This window comes from Salmo salar, chromosome 04, assembly GCF_965601325.2.
Source record: "Salmo salar chromosome 04, fSalSal1, whole genome shotgun sequence".
Lineage (NCBI taxonomy): Eukaryota > Metazoa > Chordata > Actinopteri > Salmoniformes > Salmonidae > Salmo > Salmo salar.
This window is the reverse complement of record NC_138294.1, coordinates 49,844,578-49,858,317: the sequence shown is the minus strand read 5'-3', so window position 1 is coordinate 49,858,317 and position 13,740 is coordinate 49,844,578. Positions and strand designations below refer to the sequence as shown.

General features: G+C 44.6%; 1 protein-coding gene across 1 annotated transcript in view; it reads left to right on the top strand.

The window, feature by feature from the left end:
• LOC106603207 (neuroligin-2) overlaps positions 1-13,740 on the top strand; it is a 55,104-nt gene that overhangs the window by 6,449 nt on the left and 34,915 nt on the right. Inside the window, exons 2-3 of the mRNA XM_014196560.3 lie at positions 3,985-4,038; positions 11,175-11,324. Coding sequence (XP_014052035.1) covers positions 3,985-4,038; positions 11,175-11,324 — 204 coding nt within the window. The remainder of the gene's footprint in view (positions 1-3,984; positions 4,039-11,174; positions 11,325-13,740) is intronic.

Here is a 13,740-nt window from a genome sequence, read left to right as displayed (position 1 = left end):
TTCATACAGTATTGACATATTTTGATTTGCTTCGGGTATATGGATTATTACAGTTTCCACACATCACATTTCAATATCCCACACGCCCAAGGCCTGTTTAGTGCACCACTCTATGCATCCCCTTTATTGACTGTCCCTCTAATGAACCCTCATCTGCTACCTGAATCTGAGGCCTCAGAATGACCCAACACTCACAGACCACAGAGGAAACCACACATCACAGCCTTTTGCCCAGTTTTAAGAGTAGTACCGTGGAAGGAGGAGATGCTCAGACAGAACCCCCTCTGCTCTCAGCCTCTGAACTCCTCCCCCCCTCTCTCTTTGTATCCCCCCTCCCTCGTCCTCTCTATGCGGGCTGTGGTAGAGGAGGTCACAGGCTCTGAATGCAAATCAGTTCCATGTCCTTCCCCAGCAGGCCGCTATGTAGCCCGCTGCGCCCTCAGCTCCAATGAAATTTGAATAGCTTTTTAGAATAATGAAAACAAAGCTGAGCTAATGTCAGAGACAAACACACACAGGGGCTCTGTTTAGTCCAGCTGAGCCTGGGTTCCTCACGTGGAGAATCCCCTGTACTGTACGAGCCGTCAGCCTGCTCGGCGAGAGCACTGTGTCATTGCATTCCTATTTCCTCCCGACGGTCGGATCGGCCGTTTTACCGTCCATATCTCAGCAGGCGGGTACACAGAGCTAGGGATGGATGGAGGGAGGGGTATGGGAAAGGCACTGTGAACACTGTGAGCCGCTGGAGAAGCACGGTGGGGGCATGACGCTGTGTCTCACACCTCGTCAAGCACACAGCACAGTACGGTCATGACACACTGGGGAAATGGAGAAGGACAGCAGACGGCAGCTTGTGTTCAGGCCGCTCCACGCTCACTCAACCGTGGAGAAACAGTGTTGACTGGGAGGAGGGGGACAGGAGCTGAACTAAATGATCATCTGTGAACCACTGGATTTCACTGAACGCCAGTCCATTACATCATGTGTTAGTCAGTCTGCTGCCCAGCTCCTAATTGGAGCATATGTAAGGGCTGAAATAGATACTCTGTTCTTCTGTTGACCCAGCTACATTTCAACTGCACATATATTCAAATCAAGCTTGTTAAAATTCTTTAGACGTGTTTTTTTTTCCTTCGGTGTGGTTGATTATTATGCGTAAGATGAGTTTGTTTATTTTCTCACTCTTTTGGTTGCATGACTGATCCTGGCTGCATCTTCCTGCCAATTTCACTTTATAAATGGTGTTAGAATCAGGGGCCAAACTGCAGAAGAATTCTCCAAGGTAAAATAATCGTAATGAAAATGTATTTGTGCCCTTATTGACCTGTCTAGAAACCGAAGGGAAGGCTTTCACATCTAGTAACACTGTTCTTGCTCAGTAGTATGCAGACAAACGAGGTGTCTACCGTTCTTTACCAAACTTGTTGTGCCGCCATCCTTTTCCTGGAAATGTAACAATGAGTTCATTGGAGTGAGAGTGATGGCGGAGAGATGAGGAAAGTGGCAATGAGGTTATCCCTTAAAATGAGGCATGTACCGTATGTAAATACTGCAGTATGGTATACGTGTTTATGACGTATGTCCGTTGGAGTATTTGTGACTGTTTCAAGGGTGGATGTGTGTATTAAAGTGTTCTTGGCTATTCTCAGACATCTTGTTCAGTGTCAAGCCATTGAAGCAGGCGTATAGGTGCTGTAACTATTTCCTACTCTAAGTGGCTGGCTGTCCACATGGACCTGACAACTCCATAGAACTGGCTCTGTCAATTAGCTGTGAGAGGAGGCCCCAGCTACAGCCCCATGCAGCACCACTGCACATGCTGACATCGTCGCTGAACACAAAGACAAACCTGTTTGTTTCTCTCCCCACAGAGCCATGTCTCTGTTAGGGAACAACGCTATCATACCTGCTTGTCGCATCCCAAAATGCACTGCAGAAGATGTCCCAAAGTGCGCTCCAGCACATTACATTTTCTCCTCCAAACACAAAAAAAACCCTCCTTTGACAGCACAACAGATTCCAACAAAACACATCCAACAATCATCTCGGATTGAGCCTCCTCTCCCATCAGAGACAGAATTGGGCTTCCAGGAAGCATTACGCCCATGCAAAGTCTTTAACTGAAGTCTGCCACTCTATTTCAAAGGGAGACGGGTTCCATTTCAGCAGAGCTGCTCTCTGTATGCAGCTTAAGCTTTTTAATGGGTATTAGAGCAGGTATGAAATCACTGTGCTCTCCATTAAGCAGTTAGGTGTGGTATTAAAGTGCTGCTGGGAAAGTGCTGACTGGGCAGGGGCTAATCTTCCTTCCCCTCCATTACCAGGCTGTCTACCTGTCGTCCCTCACCCCCACCCCCTTACTGGAACTGCCCTTACACCAGGGGGACTGGCGGCGGAAGGGAATCAGGTCAACATTGATCACTCCCCTTGTAAAAAAGCACTTGCATATGAGGATTGAGGAAGCACTATAGTAATGACGAGAGAGAGCAGAGAGCGAGCGAGAAAGCAGTGCTGGTGCTCCGGGTGTGTCCCTGTTCCAGCAGCCATTCATCCAGCAGTGCAGAGTGTTGGCCATGCGTTTTGCCAATAGATCTGTCTTTGCGGCACAGCGTGACAGAGGCTGTTGTTAGCACCTTATGAGGGAGCCATCATAAGACAATGGGAGAGATGTAGTTAGCACACTGTGAGACTGATAAAGCTGCTGGCTCACCAACAGAGAGTACATTGTGTCTGTTAGACGAGAGAGTGTATCGCCAACACACAGGGAGAGAGGACCCACTGGACACAGACGTCTATTCAACACATATTCCACGTTGGTGCGACGTAATTTCATTGAAATGATTCAACCATTGTGTGCCTAGTAAGGAGTGTGTTAGCATCATAAAGGGAGAGTGTGTTGTTAGCATAGCTAGCATGCCAGATGGCACTATGTTATTAGCACACTGTGTGTGTGTGTGTGTGTGTGTGTGTGTGTGTGTGTGTGTGTGTGTGTGTGTGTGTGTGTGTGTGTGTGTGTGTGTGTGTGTGTGTGTGTGTGTGTGTGTGTGTGTGTGTGTGTGTGTGTGTGTGTGTGTGTGGACAGGCTAGCGTGCTAAATGCTAACAGTGATTGAGAGGGATGATAAAAGCTGTGCAGTGATTGGGCTGGCCATGTAGCGCTCCGCTGACAGATGGAGACAATAAACAAATGAACAGGATCCATATTGGCCAGGCTTACAGAGAGCGGCGTTATTGTCTTTCCCCTATGGAGCGTTTAACTACCGTCACCATTAAACCGGAATGTGGACCTCTGTGACCTTGGCGTAGGGGAGCCCTGTCAGAAGTCCTCACATGGCTGCGTAAATACTGAACCACCACTCCCTGGCCGGCTTCTTGTATGGTTACACTGGAGGAGGGAGAGACACTCATCATGTGCATTAACATCGCTGGAGTGTGCGTGTGTGTCCCTGGTCATCCCCTCCAGTGTAGTTGTGTATAGTGGCAGACCAGTCCCCATGGACGTGGTGTAGAGGGCCCAGATACCCTGTAGCCTGAGGGCTGCAGCGCTGGGCTAAGGGGCTAAGTGGGCACATGCTTCATGATGGGTTGGCATTCCCCTGTCTGCCTTCTGACGGCAAAGAATGATGGCTTGATTCTCTTCATTGATTTTCCTCTACAAAGCACTAACGTGTAGGGAATAAATGGGAAGAGAAAAACAATGAGATGTTCTCTGGGGTCGTTGACCAGGCAGCTCTTGGCTAGGTACTGTGCAGGGAAACAGGCTAGTTGTCTCCACAGGACAAGCTGTATCTGTAATGCTCTCTTATTTTTAGCTTTCGGTTGTTTCGGAGACTTTTGATAATGAGATAGAGGTTGCTCTTCCTGCTTTGTCATTTTTCTCCTCTTGTTTTCTTGTTCACTTTTTAGTTTTTGCTTTTTCAGCAAAGTGTAAAATCTTTTTGAATTTTCTCTTTTCTCTTTTTCCCTCCTTTTTTCTGAACCTTAGGTCCGCTCACAAAAAAACACGATGAGTCTACAATGAACAAACCGAGAGATGAAGGTATTTTTGTTGCATGTTTTACCCTTTTGTTGTATTTTTCAGACTTTTGGAGGGGATAGTTGAATTGAATAACAAACTGATATTATTAGTTTGTGCCTAGGTGTAATCACATCATTTTTCTCTGTAATTGTAATCGTCTCACAGTAATATAATACGTCTAATAATATACACAATTATATATTATTTTATACCATATACTTAACTAGCTACACTAGTTAATGGTGTGAAGTAGACTGATATAGACTCTCTCTCACACTCACTCTCTGTCTCTCTCACACACACAAACACACACACACACCTCAATTGTTCCACACACCCTTGCCACAGAGCAGTTTTCTCCTTTTTTGCTATATGGTTAATCAACCAATAAACAGAATTTGATTTGCGTAGAACTTTTTACAAAGTCGTGCTGTTTTGACTGTATTCTGTCTTGCGCCAGTGAATATTTAACCTTGTGTAATATTCTTTACCTTCGTCATTTGGATTGGGTCATTCGATTGATCCACTTTACCATTTCTTTATTAAGTTATATGTTGGGGAATAGGTGAGGACTTTTACAGTAAAAGCAGTATAGTTTGGGTGGGTGGTGGTGGGGGGGGCTTGTAGGCTGTCATTTGAATGGATTCCAAGCAGTGGAGCTTGCTAACTGACATGCATTACACATGCAAATAACCAGGTAATCAGTTGTTGAAACTAGCCAGGAAAAGATGCATTGACTTCATGTAATCAAGAGGTTTGAAAGATCAGACTGTTACCATAGTGTTTGTGTGTGTGCGTGCATCTTTGTGTGTGCATCCGATCAGGTGTTTGTGTGTCTGATTTCTATATATGTGTGTATGTGTGTGTGTGTGTGTGTGATGATGTGGGCGTGCATGTGTTAGTGTGTATGCTGTTTACGTGTTAAGTTGTCCCATTCTGCCGTCTCTAATTGCTATGGTTTAAAAGGAGACAGAGCTTGCTAATCCATTTGGAGAGGGAGAGAGGGAGAATATTTTAGGGGCTGTTTTGAAGCAGGCAGGACAGTGAGGGCATTGTTGGCCCTGTAGGCCTGGGATTCAGGCTGAGTGAGACTGCTCCTGTCCTCTCCCCATCTGGACACAGGCTCATCCCCAACTGTCACTGCAAGGTTAGAGAGGAAAATGATACACACGTTCTCACATTCGATTGCACTCTTATCATGCACTAACACATGCACTCTTATCATGCACTAACGCATGCACGCTTATCATGCACTAACACATGCACTCTTATCATGCACTAACACATGCACGCTTATCATGCACTAACACATGCACGCTTATCATGCACTAACACATGCACGCTTATCATGCACTAACACATGCACTCTTATCATGCACTAACACATGCACTCTTATCATGCGTGAAACACACACATATGACCTCCAAGCACTCTCACATACACATGAATCCAGACACTCAATCACGCTCCATCACTTTTTTTCACACACACATCCTACACCAACACACACTCCATCACATACAAACATGGGCAGCAAAACCCACACAAACATAGGCAAGTGTAAAGTCTTGACAAACCCCTGGTCTTCTTGCTCCTAAGGATGAACCAGTCTGACTGGGTCAGTCCAGACCCCTGCTGCCATGTTGGCTCCGGTGCTGAAGCTTAGTAACACCTCCATGAGAATGAATGAATGATATATATTGTACAAAGGGGTGTACAGCTACATATATATGATGTACAGTTCCTTCAGAAAGTATTCACACCCCTTTACTTTTTCTACATTTTGTTGTCAATGCCTGAATTTAAAATTGATTAAATTGAGATTTTGTGTCACTGGTCTACACACAATAACCCATAATGTCAGTGGAATTTTGTTTGTAGAAAATGTTTGAAATTAATAAAAAAGTTCCCTCAGTCGAGCAGTGAATTTCAAGCACAGATTCAACCACAAAGACCAGGGTTTTTTCAATGCCTTGCAAAGAAGGGCACCGATTGGTTGATGTGTAAAGAAAGAGAAAAAAAAGACGCTAAATATCCCTTTGAGCACGGCAAAGTTATTAATTATCACTACAGAGATACAGGCGTCCTTCCTAACTCAGTTGCCGGAGAGGAAGGAAACTGCTCAGGGATTTCACCATGAGGCCAATGGTGATTTTAAAACAGTTAGTTAGAGTTTAATTGTGGTGATATGAGAACTGAGGATGGATCAGTTACTCCACAATTCTAACCTAAATGACAGAGTGAAAAGAAGGAAGCCTGCACAGAATCAAAATATTCAATACGTGCATCATGTTTGCAACAAGCCACTAAAGTAGTACTGCAAAAATTGTGGCAAAGAAATCAACTGAATACAAAGCGTTGTTGGGGGCAAATCCAACACATCACTGAGTACCACTCTTCATATTTTCAAGCATGGTGGTGGCTGCATCATGTTATGGGTATGCTTATTATTGGCAAAGGCTAGGGAGTTTTTTTAATAAATTTTTTTGGAATACAGCTAAGCACAGGCTAAATCCTAGAGGAAAACCTGGTTCAGTTTTCTTTCCTACAGACACTGGGAGACAAATTCTCATTTTGGCAAGACTATAACCTGAAACACAAGGCCAAATATACACTGGAGTTGCTTACCAAGACGACATTGAATGTTCCTAAGTGACCTAGTTACAGTTTTGACTTCAATCGGCTTGAAAATCTATGGCACTGTAAATATTATATACATGTGCATATTACATGCATGACACATACGTGTGGCAGTGTCTAAAAGCTGTTTCTATGACTGGGTATGATAATAACATTGTTAATAGTTTAATGAAATGCTGTCTGACAAAATGTGAGTCAATCACTTAGGGAGATGTCTCTCTGAGGAGACAAGTACACCTGGAGACTGCTCCATGTGGCTCAATGACACATTTACTCACCATGAACAGACATACTGCAACATGTACATCATCATGTTAGACACGTACGCACATACATGCAATCAAACTCAAACGCACATGTACAGTGTATTCGGAAAGTATTCAGACACCTTGACTTTTTCCACATTTTGTTACGTTACAGCCTTATTCTAAAATGTATTAAATTGTTTGTTTTCTCGTCGTCAATCTACACACAATACCCCATAATGACAAAGCAAAAACATATTTTTTTTTTACATTTACATAAGGATTCAGTCCTTTGTTGAAGCACCTTTGACAGTGATTATAGCTTTGAGTCTTCTTGGGTATGACGCTACAAGCTTGGCACACCTGTATTTAGGGAGTTTCTTCCATTCTTCTCTGCAGATCCTCTCAAGCTCCTTCAGGTTGGATGGGGAGCGTTGCTGCAAAGCTATTTTCAGGTCTCTCCAGAGATGTTTGATCGGGTTCAAGTCCAGGCTCTGGCTGAGCCACTAAAGGACATTCAGAGACTTGTCCCGAAGCCACTCCTGCATTGTCTTGGCTGTGGGCTTAGAGTTGTTGTCCTGTTGGAAGGTGAACCTTTGCACCAGTCATCAGACCAAATAATGTTGTTTCTCATGGTATGAGAGTCCTTTAGGTGCCTTTTGGCCATCTCCAAGCAGGCTGTGATATTCCTTTTACTGAGGAGTGGCTTCCGTCTGGCCACTCTACCATAAAGGCCTGATTGGTGGAGTGCTGCAGAGATGGTTGTCCTTTTGGAAGGTTCTCCCATCTCCACAGAGGAACTCTGGAGCTCTGTCAGAGTGACCATCAGGTTCTTGGTCACCTCCCTGACCAAGGCCCTTCTCCCCCAATTGCTCAGTTTGGCCAGGCGTCCAGCACTAGGAAGAGTCTTGGTGTTTCTAAACTTTTTCCATTTAAGAATGATGGAGGCCACTGTGTTCTTGGGGAACTTTTAATGCTGCAAAAAAATTGGGGTACCCTTCCCCAGATATTTACATCGACATAATCCTGTCTCGAATCTCTACGGACTATTCCTTCAACCTCATATAGACCGGTGTGTGCCTTTCCAAATCATGTCCAATCAATTGAATTTATCACAGTTGGACTCATCTCAAAACATCTCAAGGATGATCAATGAAGACAGGATGCACCTGCACCTATTTCTGTTTTTTATTCTTAAGAAATTTGCTGAAATTTCTAAAAACCTTTTTCGCTTTGTCATTATGGGGTATTGTGTGTAGATTGATGAGGAAAATAATTTATTTAACCCATTTTAGAATGAGGCTGTAACGTAACAACATGTGGAAGAAGTCAAGGGATCTGAATACTTTCAGAATGCACTGTATATACACTGAGTGCACAAAACATTAAGAACACCTTCCTAATATTGAGTTGTACCCCCCTTTTACCCTCAGAACAGACTCAATTCGTCTGGGCATGGACTCTACAAGGTGTCAAAAGCGTTCCACAGGGATGCTGGTCCATGTTGACTCCAATGCTTCCCACAGTTGTCAAGTTTGGCTGGATGTCTTTTGGGTGGTGGATCATTCTTGATACACGGGAAACTGTTGAGCATGAAAAACCCAGCAGTGTTGCAGTTCTTGACACACTCAAACCGGTGCGCCTGGCACCTACTACCATACCCCGTTTAAAAGCACTTAAATCGTTTGTCTTGCCCGTTCACCCTCTGAATGGCACACATACACAATCCATGTTGCGATTGTCTCAAGGAAAATCCTTCTTTAACCTGTCTCCTCCCCTTCATCTACACTGATTTGAATTGGGTTTAACAAGTGACATCAATAAGGGATCATAGCTTTCCCCTGGATTCACCTGGTCAGTCTATGTCATGGAAAGAGCAGGTCCTAATGTTTTGTACAGTCAGTGTACTTTAATTTAGCTCTTATTCACACAGAGATAATTGAATGCTTTATGTGGGTATACAATGAGATATATTGTCTTGCATCCTTTGGAGGTCGCACAAACACACAACAGTCATACAACGACAGTCTCAGAGACAAAGGGCTCGGTTCAATCCTGGTCGCAGAAGTTCAGCGCTGTAGGGCGAATGTCATTTAAAGGCAATGTGCGCCTAGACGGTGTTCACAGTAAACTATACTTTACATTTCAATCGCGCTATGGTGCTGAACTTCCGTGAAACGGGAAACGTATTTCCTGCTCCAGGTATTCCAAGTGTCCTAGCTCTGCTCTTGATGAGCGCCAGTCCAGTGCTACGTGTCCCTCTCTGTCTGTCTGTGTGTGTGTCATTTGTCATGTGCTTGTGGAGTGTGACTGCCTGGTGACAGAGAGGAGAGCTGATCCATTAGCCAGGCATCACACCCAGGGCTCTGCTGGCCTGGTAATGCTGGGATAATTGAACTTGTTTACATCTCCTCTGGGAAATCACCAGAGGCTCACAACACACTGGAGAGAGGGGGAAAAGGAATGGAGGGTGGGAGAGTGTGTGTGTGTGTGTGTGTGTGTGTGAACTCCTCCATTGCTGAGTGTGTGCATATGCAATGTTGGTTGCATAAGTGTGAATGTCGGAGAGATGGGAAAAGAGTGTGTGTGTGTCAGGGCTTTAATGTATTGTGTGTGAATGTTCATGTCTCTCGAGTGCACTGTATGTTCTATAAAAGGTGACTGCATGTGTGTGTATTGATAAATTGTACATTGTTGCAGTGGTGTGTGTGAGTGATGCGTTCTGGTGCATGTGTAACCTGAGATTCAGGTTGTGATGCAGGCGGGTGTGCAAATACGTGAGTAGAATTTGTTACCACGGCAACAGGCTCCGAGTGAGTCAATGCAATGGAATGGCTGGTGCGGTTCTATTAGAGAGAGAGGAGGCAGTTTCCATAGCGACTCAGCATCGCAGCTGCCTGCCTGTGTCTCTGTGTGTCTCTGTGTGTCAGTGTGCGCGCGTTTGTGCATTTTCCTACATGCATCTCTGTGTCCGTGAAGAGACCTTGTCATGTAGAACTTTGTAACGGTTTGTTTAATCTCATCCCATCCCACCATTTTCTTGTGACATTACTCTTTCTCCTTCTCTTGCTCACTCCCTCTCTCTCTGTCTCTGTTCAGGGGCCATGTATCTTTCTTTCTATCTCTCCTCTTCTCTCTCTTTTCTTTCTCTCGCTCTCCTTCCTGTCTCTTTCCCCATCATTCTCTAAGTTACAGTATGTATTTTCTCATCTTTCTCTCTCTTGCTCTCTATTTTCCCATCTTTCTCCCTCTGTCTCTTTCCCATCTCCTTCCAGAAAGTCATCAGGGTAAACAGATGTTGTGGCTGTTATTTAATGTTTCCACTTGGTCTGGCTCTCATATGAATTATCCACAGGGCAGACGCTAGGCTAACTGGGAACCACTGGCAGCTCTGCCTTATTAAAGACACGCAGACCGTACCACAGTACCTCACCGAGAGGGGGGACCCTGAAAAACCCAGATCGTACCATTATACTGCAGTAGGAGAGACAGTGGCAGACTGTACCATAACTCACCAGAGGGGACAGTGAGAGTTACAGACTGTACCTGTACCATAATACCACAGAGAGAGGGGATGCAGGGAAACTTACAGATAGGACCACGACACTACAAGAGGGGGCAGAAAAATACAGACTGCCATGACAACACTAAGACGATGTTCCAATATCTAAAATGGCTAACCATTGATAAGAGACAGTACTGGATAGGTTCCAACCTTGTAGCTTTCAACACTGTTGCTTCAACCTATAATGTCACCTCAGTTCAGTATGAAGAGCAGGAATGAGGAGAAGAAGTGTATGTTTCAGACTTTGAGGATATAGTTAAAGATGAGGGAGATCGAAAGGCACATACAGATGTAGGATCTTAATTTGTTCCAGTTTGCTACATCAGGTAAATAATCCTGCAGCAACAGGAAATGTGTATTATTATGTTGATTATAATTATTGGACATTTTTTGTAGGGGTTGATACATTTTTCCTTCAGGGCAAGTGGAAAATAAACTTTAGAAACATTTTTAAACCTGTGCAGGAAGGATCTCAGCAACGAAAGAGTGATCCAATTAAGATCCTACATCTGTATGCAGAGGGGGATATATGATTTTTAGTGAATGGCTCTGTGGACATTCCTGTGGATAGTTTTTTTGTAGAGAGACGAAAAGTTGTCATCTCTTTCTCAGAATCTAAAGTGTTTCTACTCTCTTTCTCTCATCCTCTCATCTTTTGTGTTTGTGCATACTTCTGTGTATGTCCATGTCCCGCTCTTCGCCACAGATATCCGTGACCGTCGGAAGAAGCCGGTGATGCTGTTCATCCATGGCGGCTCCTACATGGAGGGGGCGGGAAACATGTTCGACGCCAGCATCCTCGCAGCCTACGGCAACGTCATCGTGGTCACCATGAACTACCGTCTGGGCGTGCTCGGTGAGTCTGTCTGTCTGCATACTATGACATCACTACCTGCTTGCACCATCAGGTCCCAGAACTCTTATTCTATGGTTTCACTCTCCTTAATTAGACGCCTTACAATTATATAGAACGAGGCACTTTTCCTAATGATGTGAACTGACCAGGAAGATATCTGGGTCCTAGTTACAGTCTACAGCTAGGTCCTGGAGTTGGTCCTGATCACATGACCAGAACAGTAGAACCATCTGGCCCTAGCTGCACCATGTGACCTGAGTTTTGTGTGCTCTGCCCTGTCCCTGTGTACAGACTCTGAGCCAGTGGATAGGAGTTTAGTCAGCTGTTCTGAGGGGCTGACTGCCTGTTTGTTTCTACAGCTGTTTGTTTGTGTACTGTACACCACAGAGCATCCACAATCTCCATTGTGGTTGCCAGGTTGGGTAATGGGATCTGGTTTATTGTATCAAGCCTGTCTCAACACATCAGAGTATTCATAAAGAGAGAAATGGGAGTATTTTAGGATGCAGTCCAAGCTTTACCACTAGTGTAAACACAGTGGAACGTGATCCACACAGTCATTGACCAACTGGGCCAGCCAATAGAGGGAACATACTGAGAGTTTGAGGTACACCTGGCAGCAGCTCTGTCCTGCCTGTTTTGTGGTGCATGTTTCACGTGCTGTTATGTTTTTCTACATCTGTCTGACAAACTGGAAACATTAGCGAGTGGAGCGTGAGAACAATCCGCCGTGTGAACTTAAGTTTCCTTAATGCACTATCTAATCCTTGCTCTGCATGCCTCTAATTCACTGATCCAAACAGTCCTCAATGGAGTCCGTTTGCATCATTCCCAAGCCAAATAGTAGTCTGTCTGTGTGATTTACATACTGTATGTGTGGTGTGTGTAGTTTACCCGTGTGTAGTGTACAGTATTTATGCACCACACACACAGTGACATACAGAGGTAGAGAGCGATCCTGCTGAGCGATGCAGAGAGATGATGCAGTGCCCTCGATTCCTCTAACATGGTTGAACATTTTGGTACGTGGGCGAGTAGACTAACCTCTCTCTCTTTCTCTCTCTCTCTCTATTTCCTCATCTCGCTCCCTCTGTTCTGCTTTTAATGGGTTACTCTACTGTACTGAAGGGATTATGTGTGTGTGTGTGTGTGTGTGTGTGTGTGTGTGTGTGTGTGTGTGTGTGTGTGTGTGTGTGTGTGTGTGTGTGGTGTGTGTGTGTGTGTGTGTGTGTGTTAGGGAGTTTGTATGTGTGTACGTGCGTGTGGGTGTGTCCGTACATGTAAGTGGGTGTGTTTGCGTGTGTGTGTATGTTTGAATATGTAACAGTACAATGTGCCATCCATTCTCACCACCTCTCTCAACGGACAAAAAAACGTTTTTGGCCTGAAAAGAGAAAGACAACTGCTCCACGTTTCTACAATAGGTTTAGCACATAATCACATAGTATTATCCTATACTCATGCACACGCACACTCACATATGCCAACCTTACTTCTGCCTGTGCCTTTAACAGAGAGATGGGGGTAGGGAGGGAGGGGACGACAGAGAAGGGGGATAGAGACAGATGAGAGAGGGAGAAACAGAGGGAGACAGAGCTGAAGAGAAGGAAGGAGCAACAGAAGGGGGAGAAGGGAACAATCTAAAAATAAACCATCAGAAGTGCTTTTTAAATCTGCAGCGAAGCAAAAAAAATTCATTCAAACAAATGTTAATGCAATGTGGCCACGGCACACACACACACATATAGGCTTACACACATCTCTATATACTCACATACAATTACATAAGGGTTTTCCATTTTTTTTTAACGTTTGGTGGATGTTAAGTTAATTCATGATATGCTTGTGATTTGTGAAAGGGGAGAATATGTCTATAAGAAAATCCTAAATGTCTTCCATGTACAGTCCAGGAGTGTTTAGCATGTTAGGAGTTAGGAGTCTATACACTAGTACCTACCTACAGTAGAGCTCCACCCCAACGCTGCTGCCTGCTCACCTTGCCCCTACCTTCCTCCTGGCTGCTCCAGGCCCATGCAGCCTCCTGATTTGTGCTGCAAAGCCATCTGTTCTGACTAATTAACTAATTAACTAATTAATGAACTCTGGGAAAGGGCCCACCGTCACTGGGCTGTGGGAGAGAGAGAGGCTTTCTCACATCAAGAAGAGAGATGAAACACTCCGCTCTCCTTCTTCTTCTCCTTCTTCTTCTCCTTCTTCTCCGACCTTCTTCTTCTTCCTCCTTATTCTTCTCCTTCTTTCTTCTCCTTCTTTCTTCTCCTTCTTTCTTCTCCTTCTTTCTTCTCCGACCTTCTTCTTCTTCCTCCTCATTCTTCTCCTTCTTCTCTTCTCCTCTCCTTCTTCTCCCTTCTTTCTTCTCCTTCTTTCTTCTCCTTCTTTCTTCTCCGACCTTCTTCTA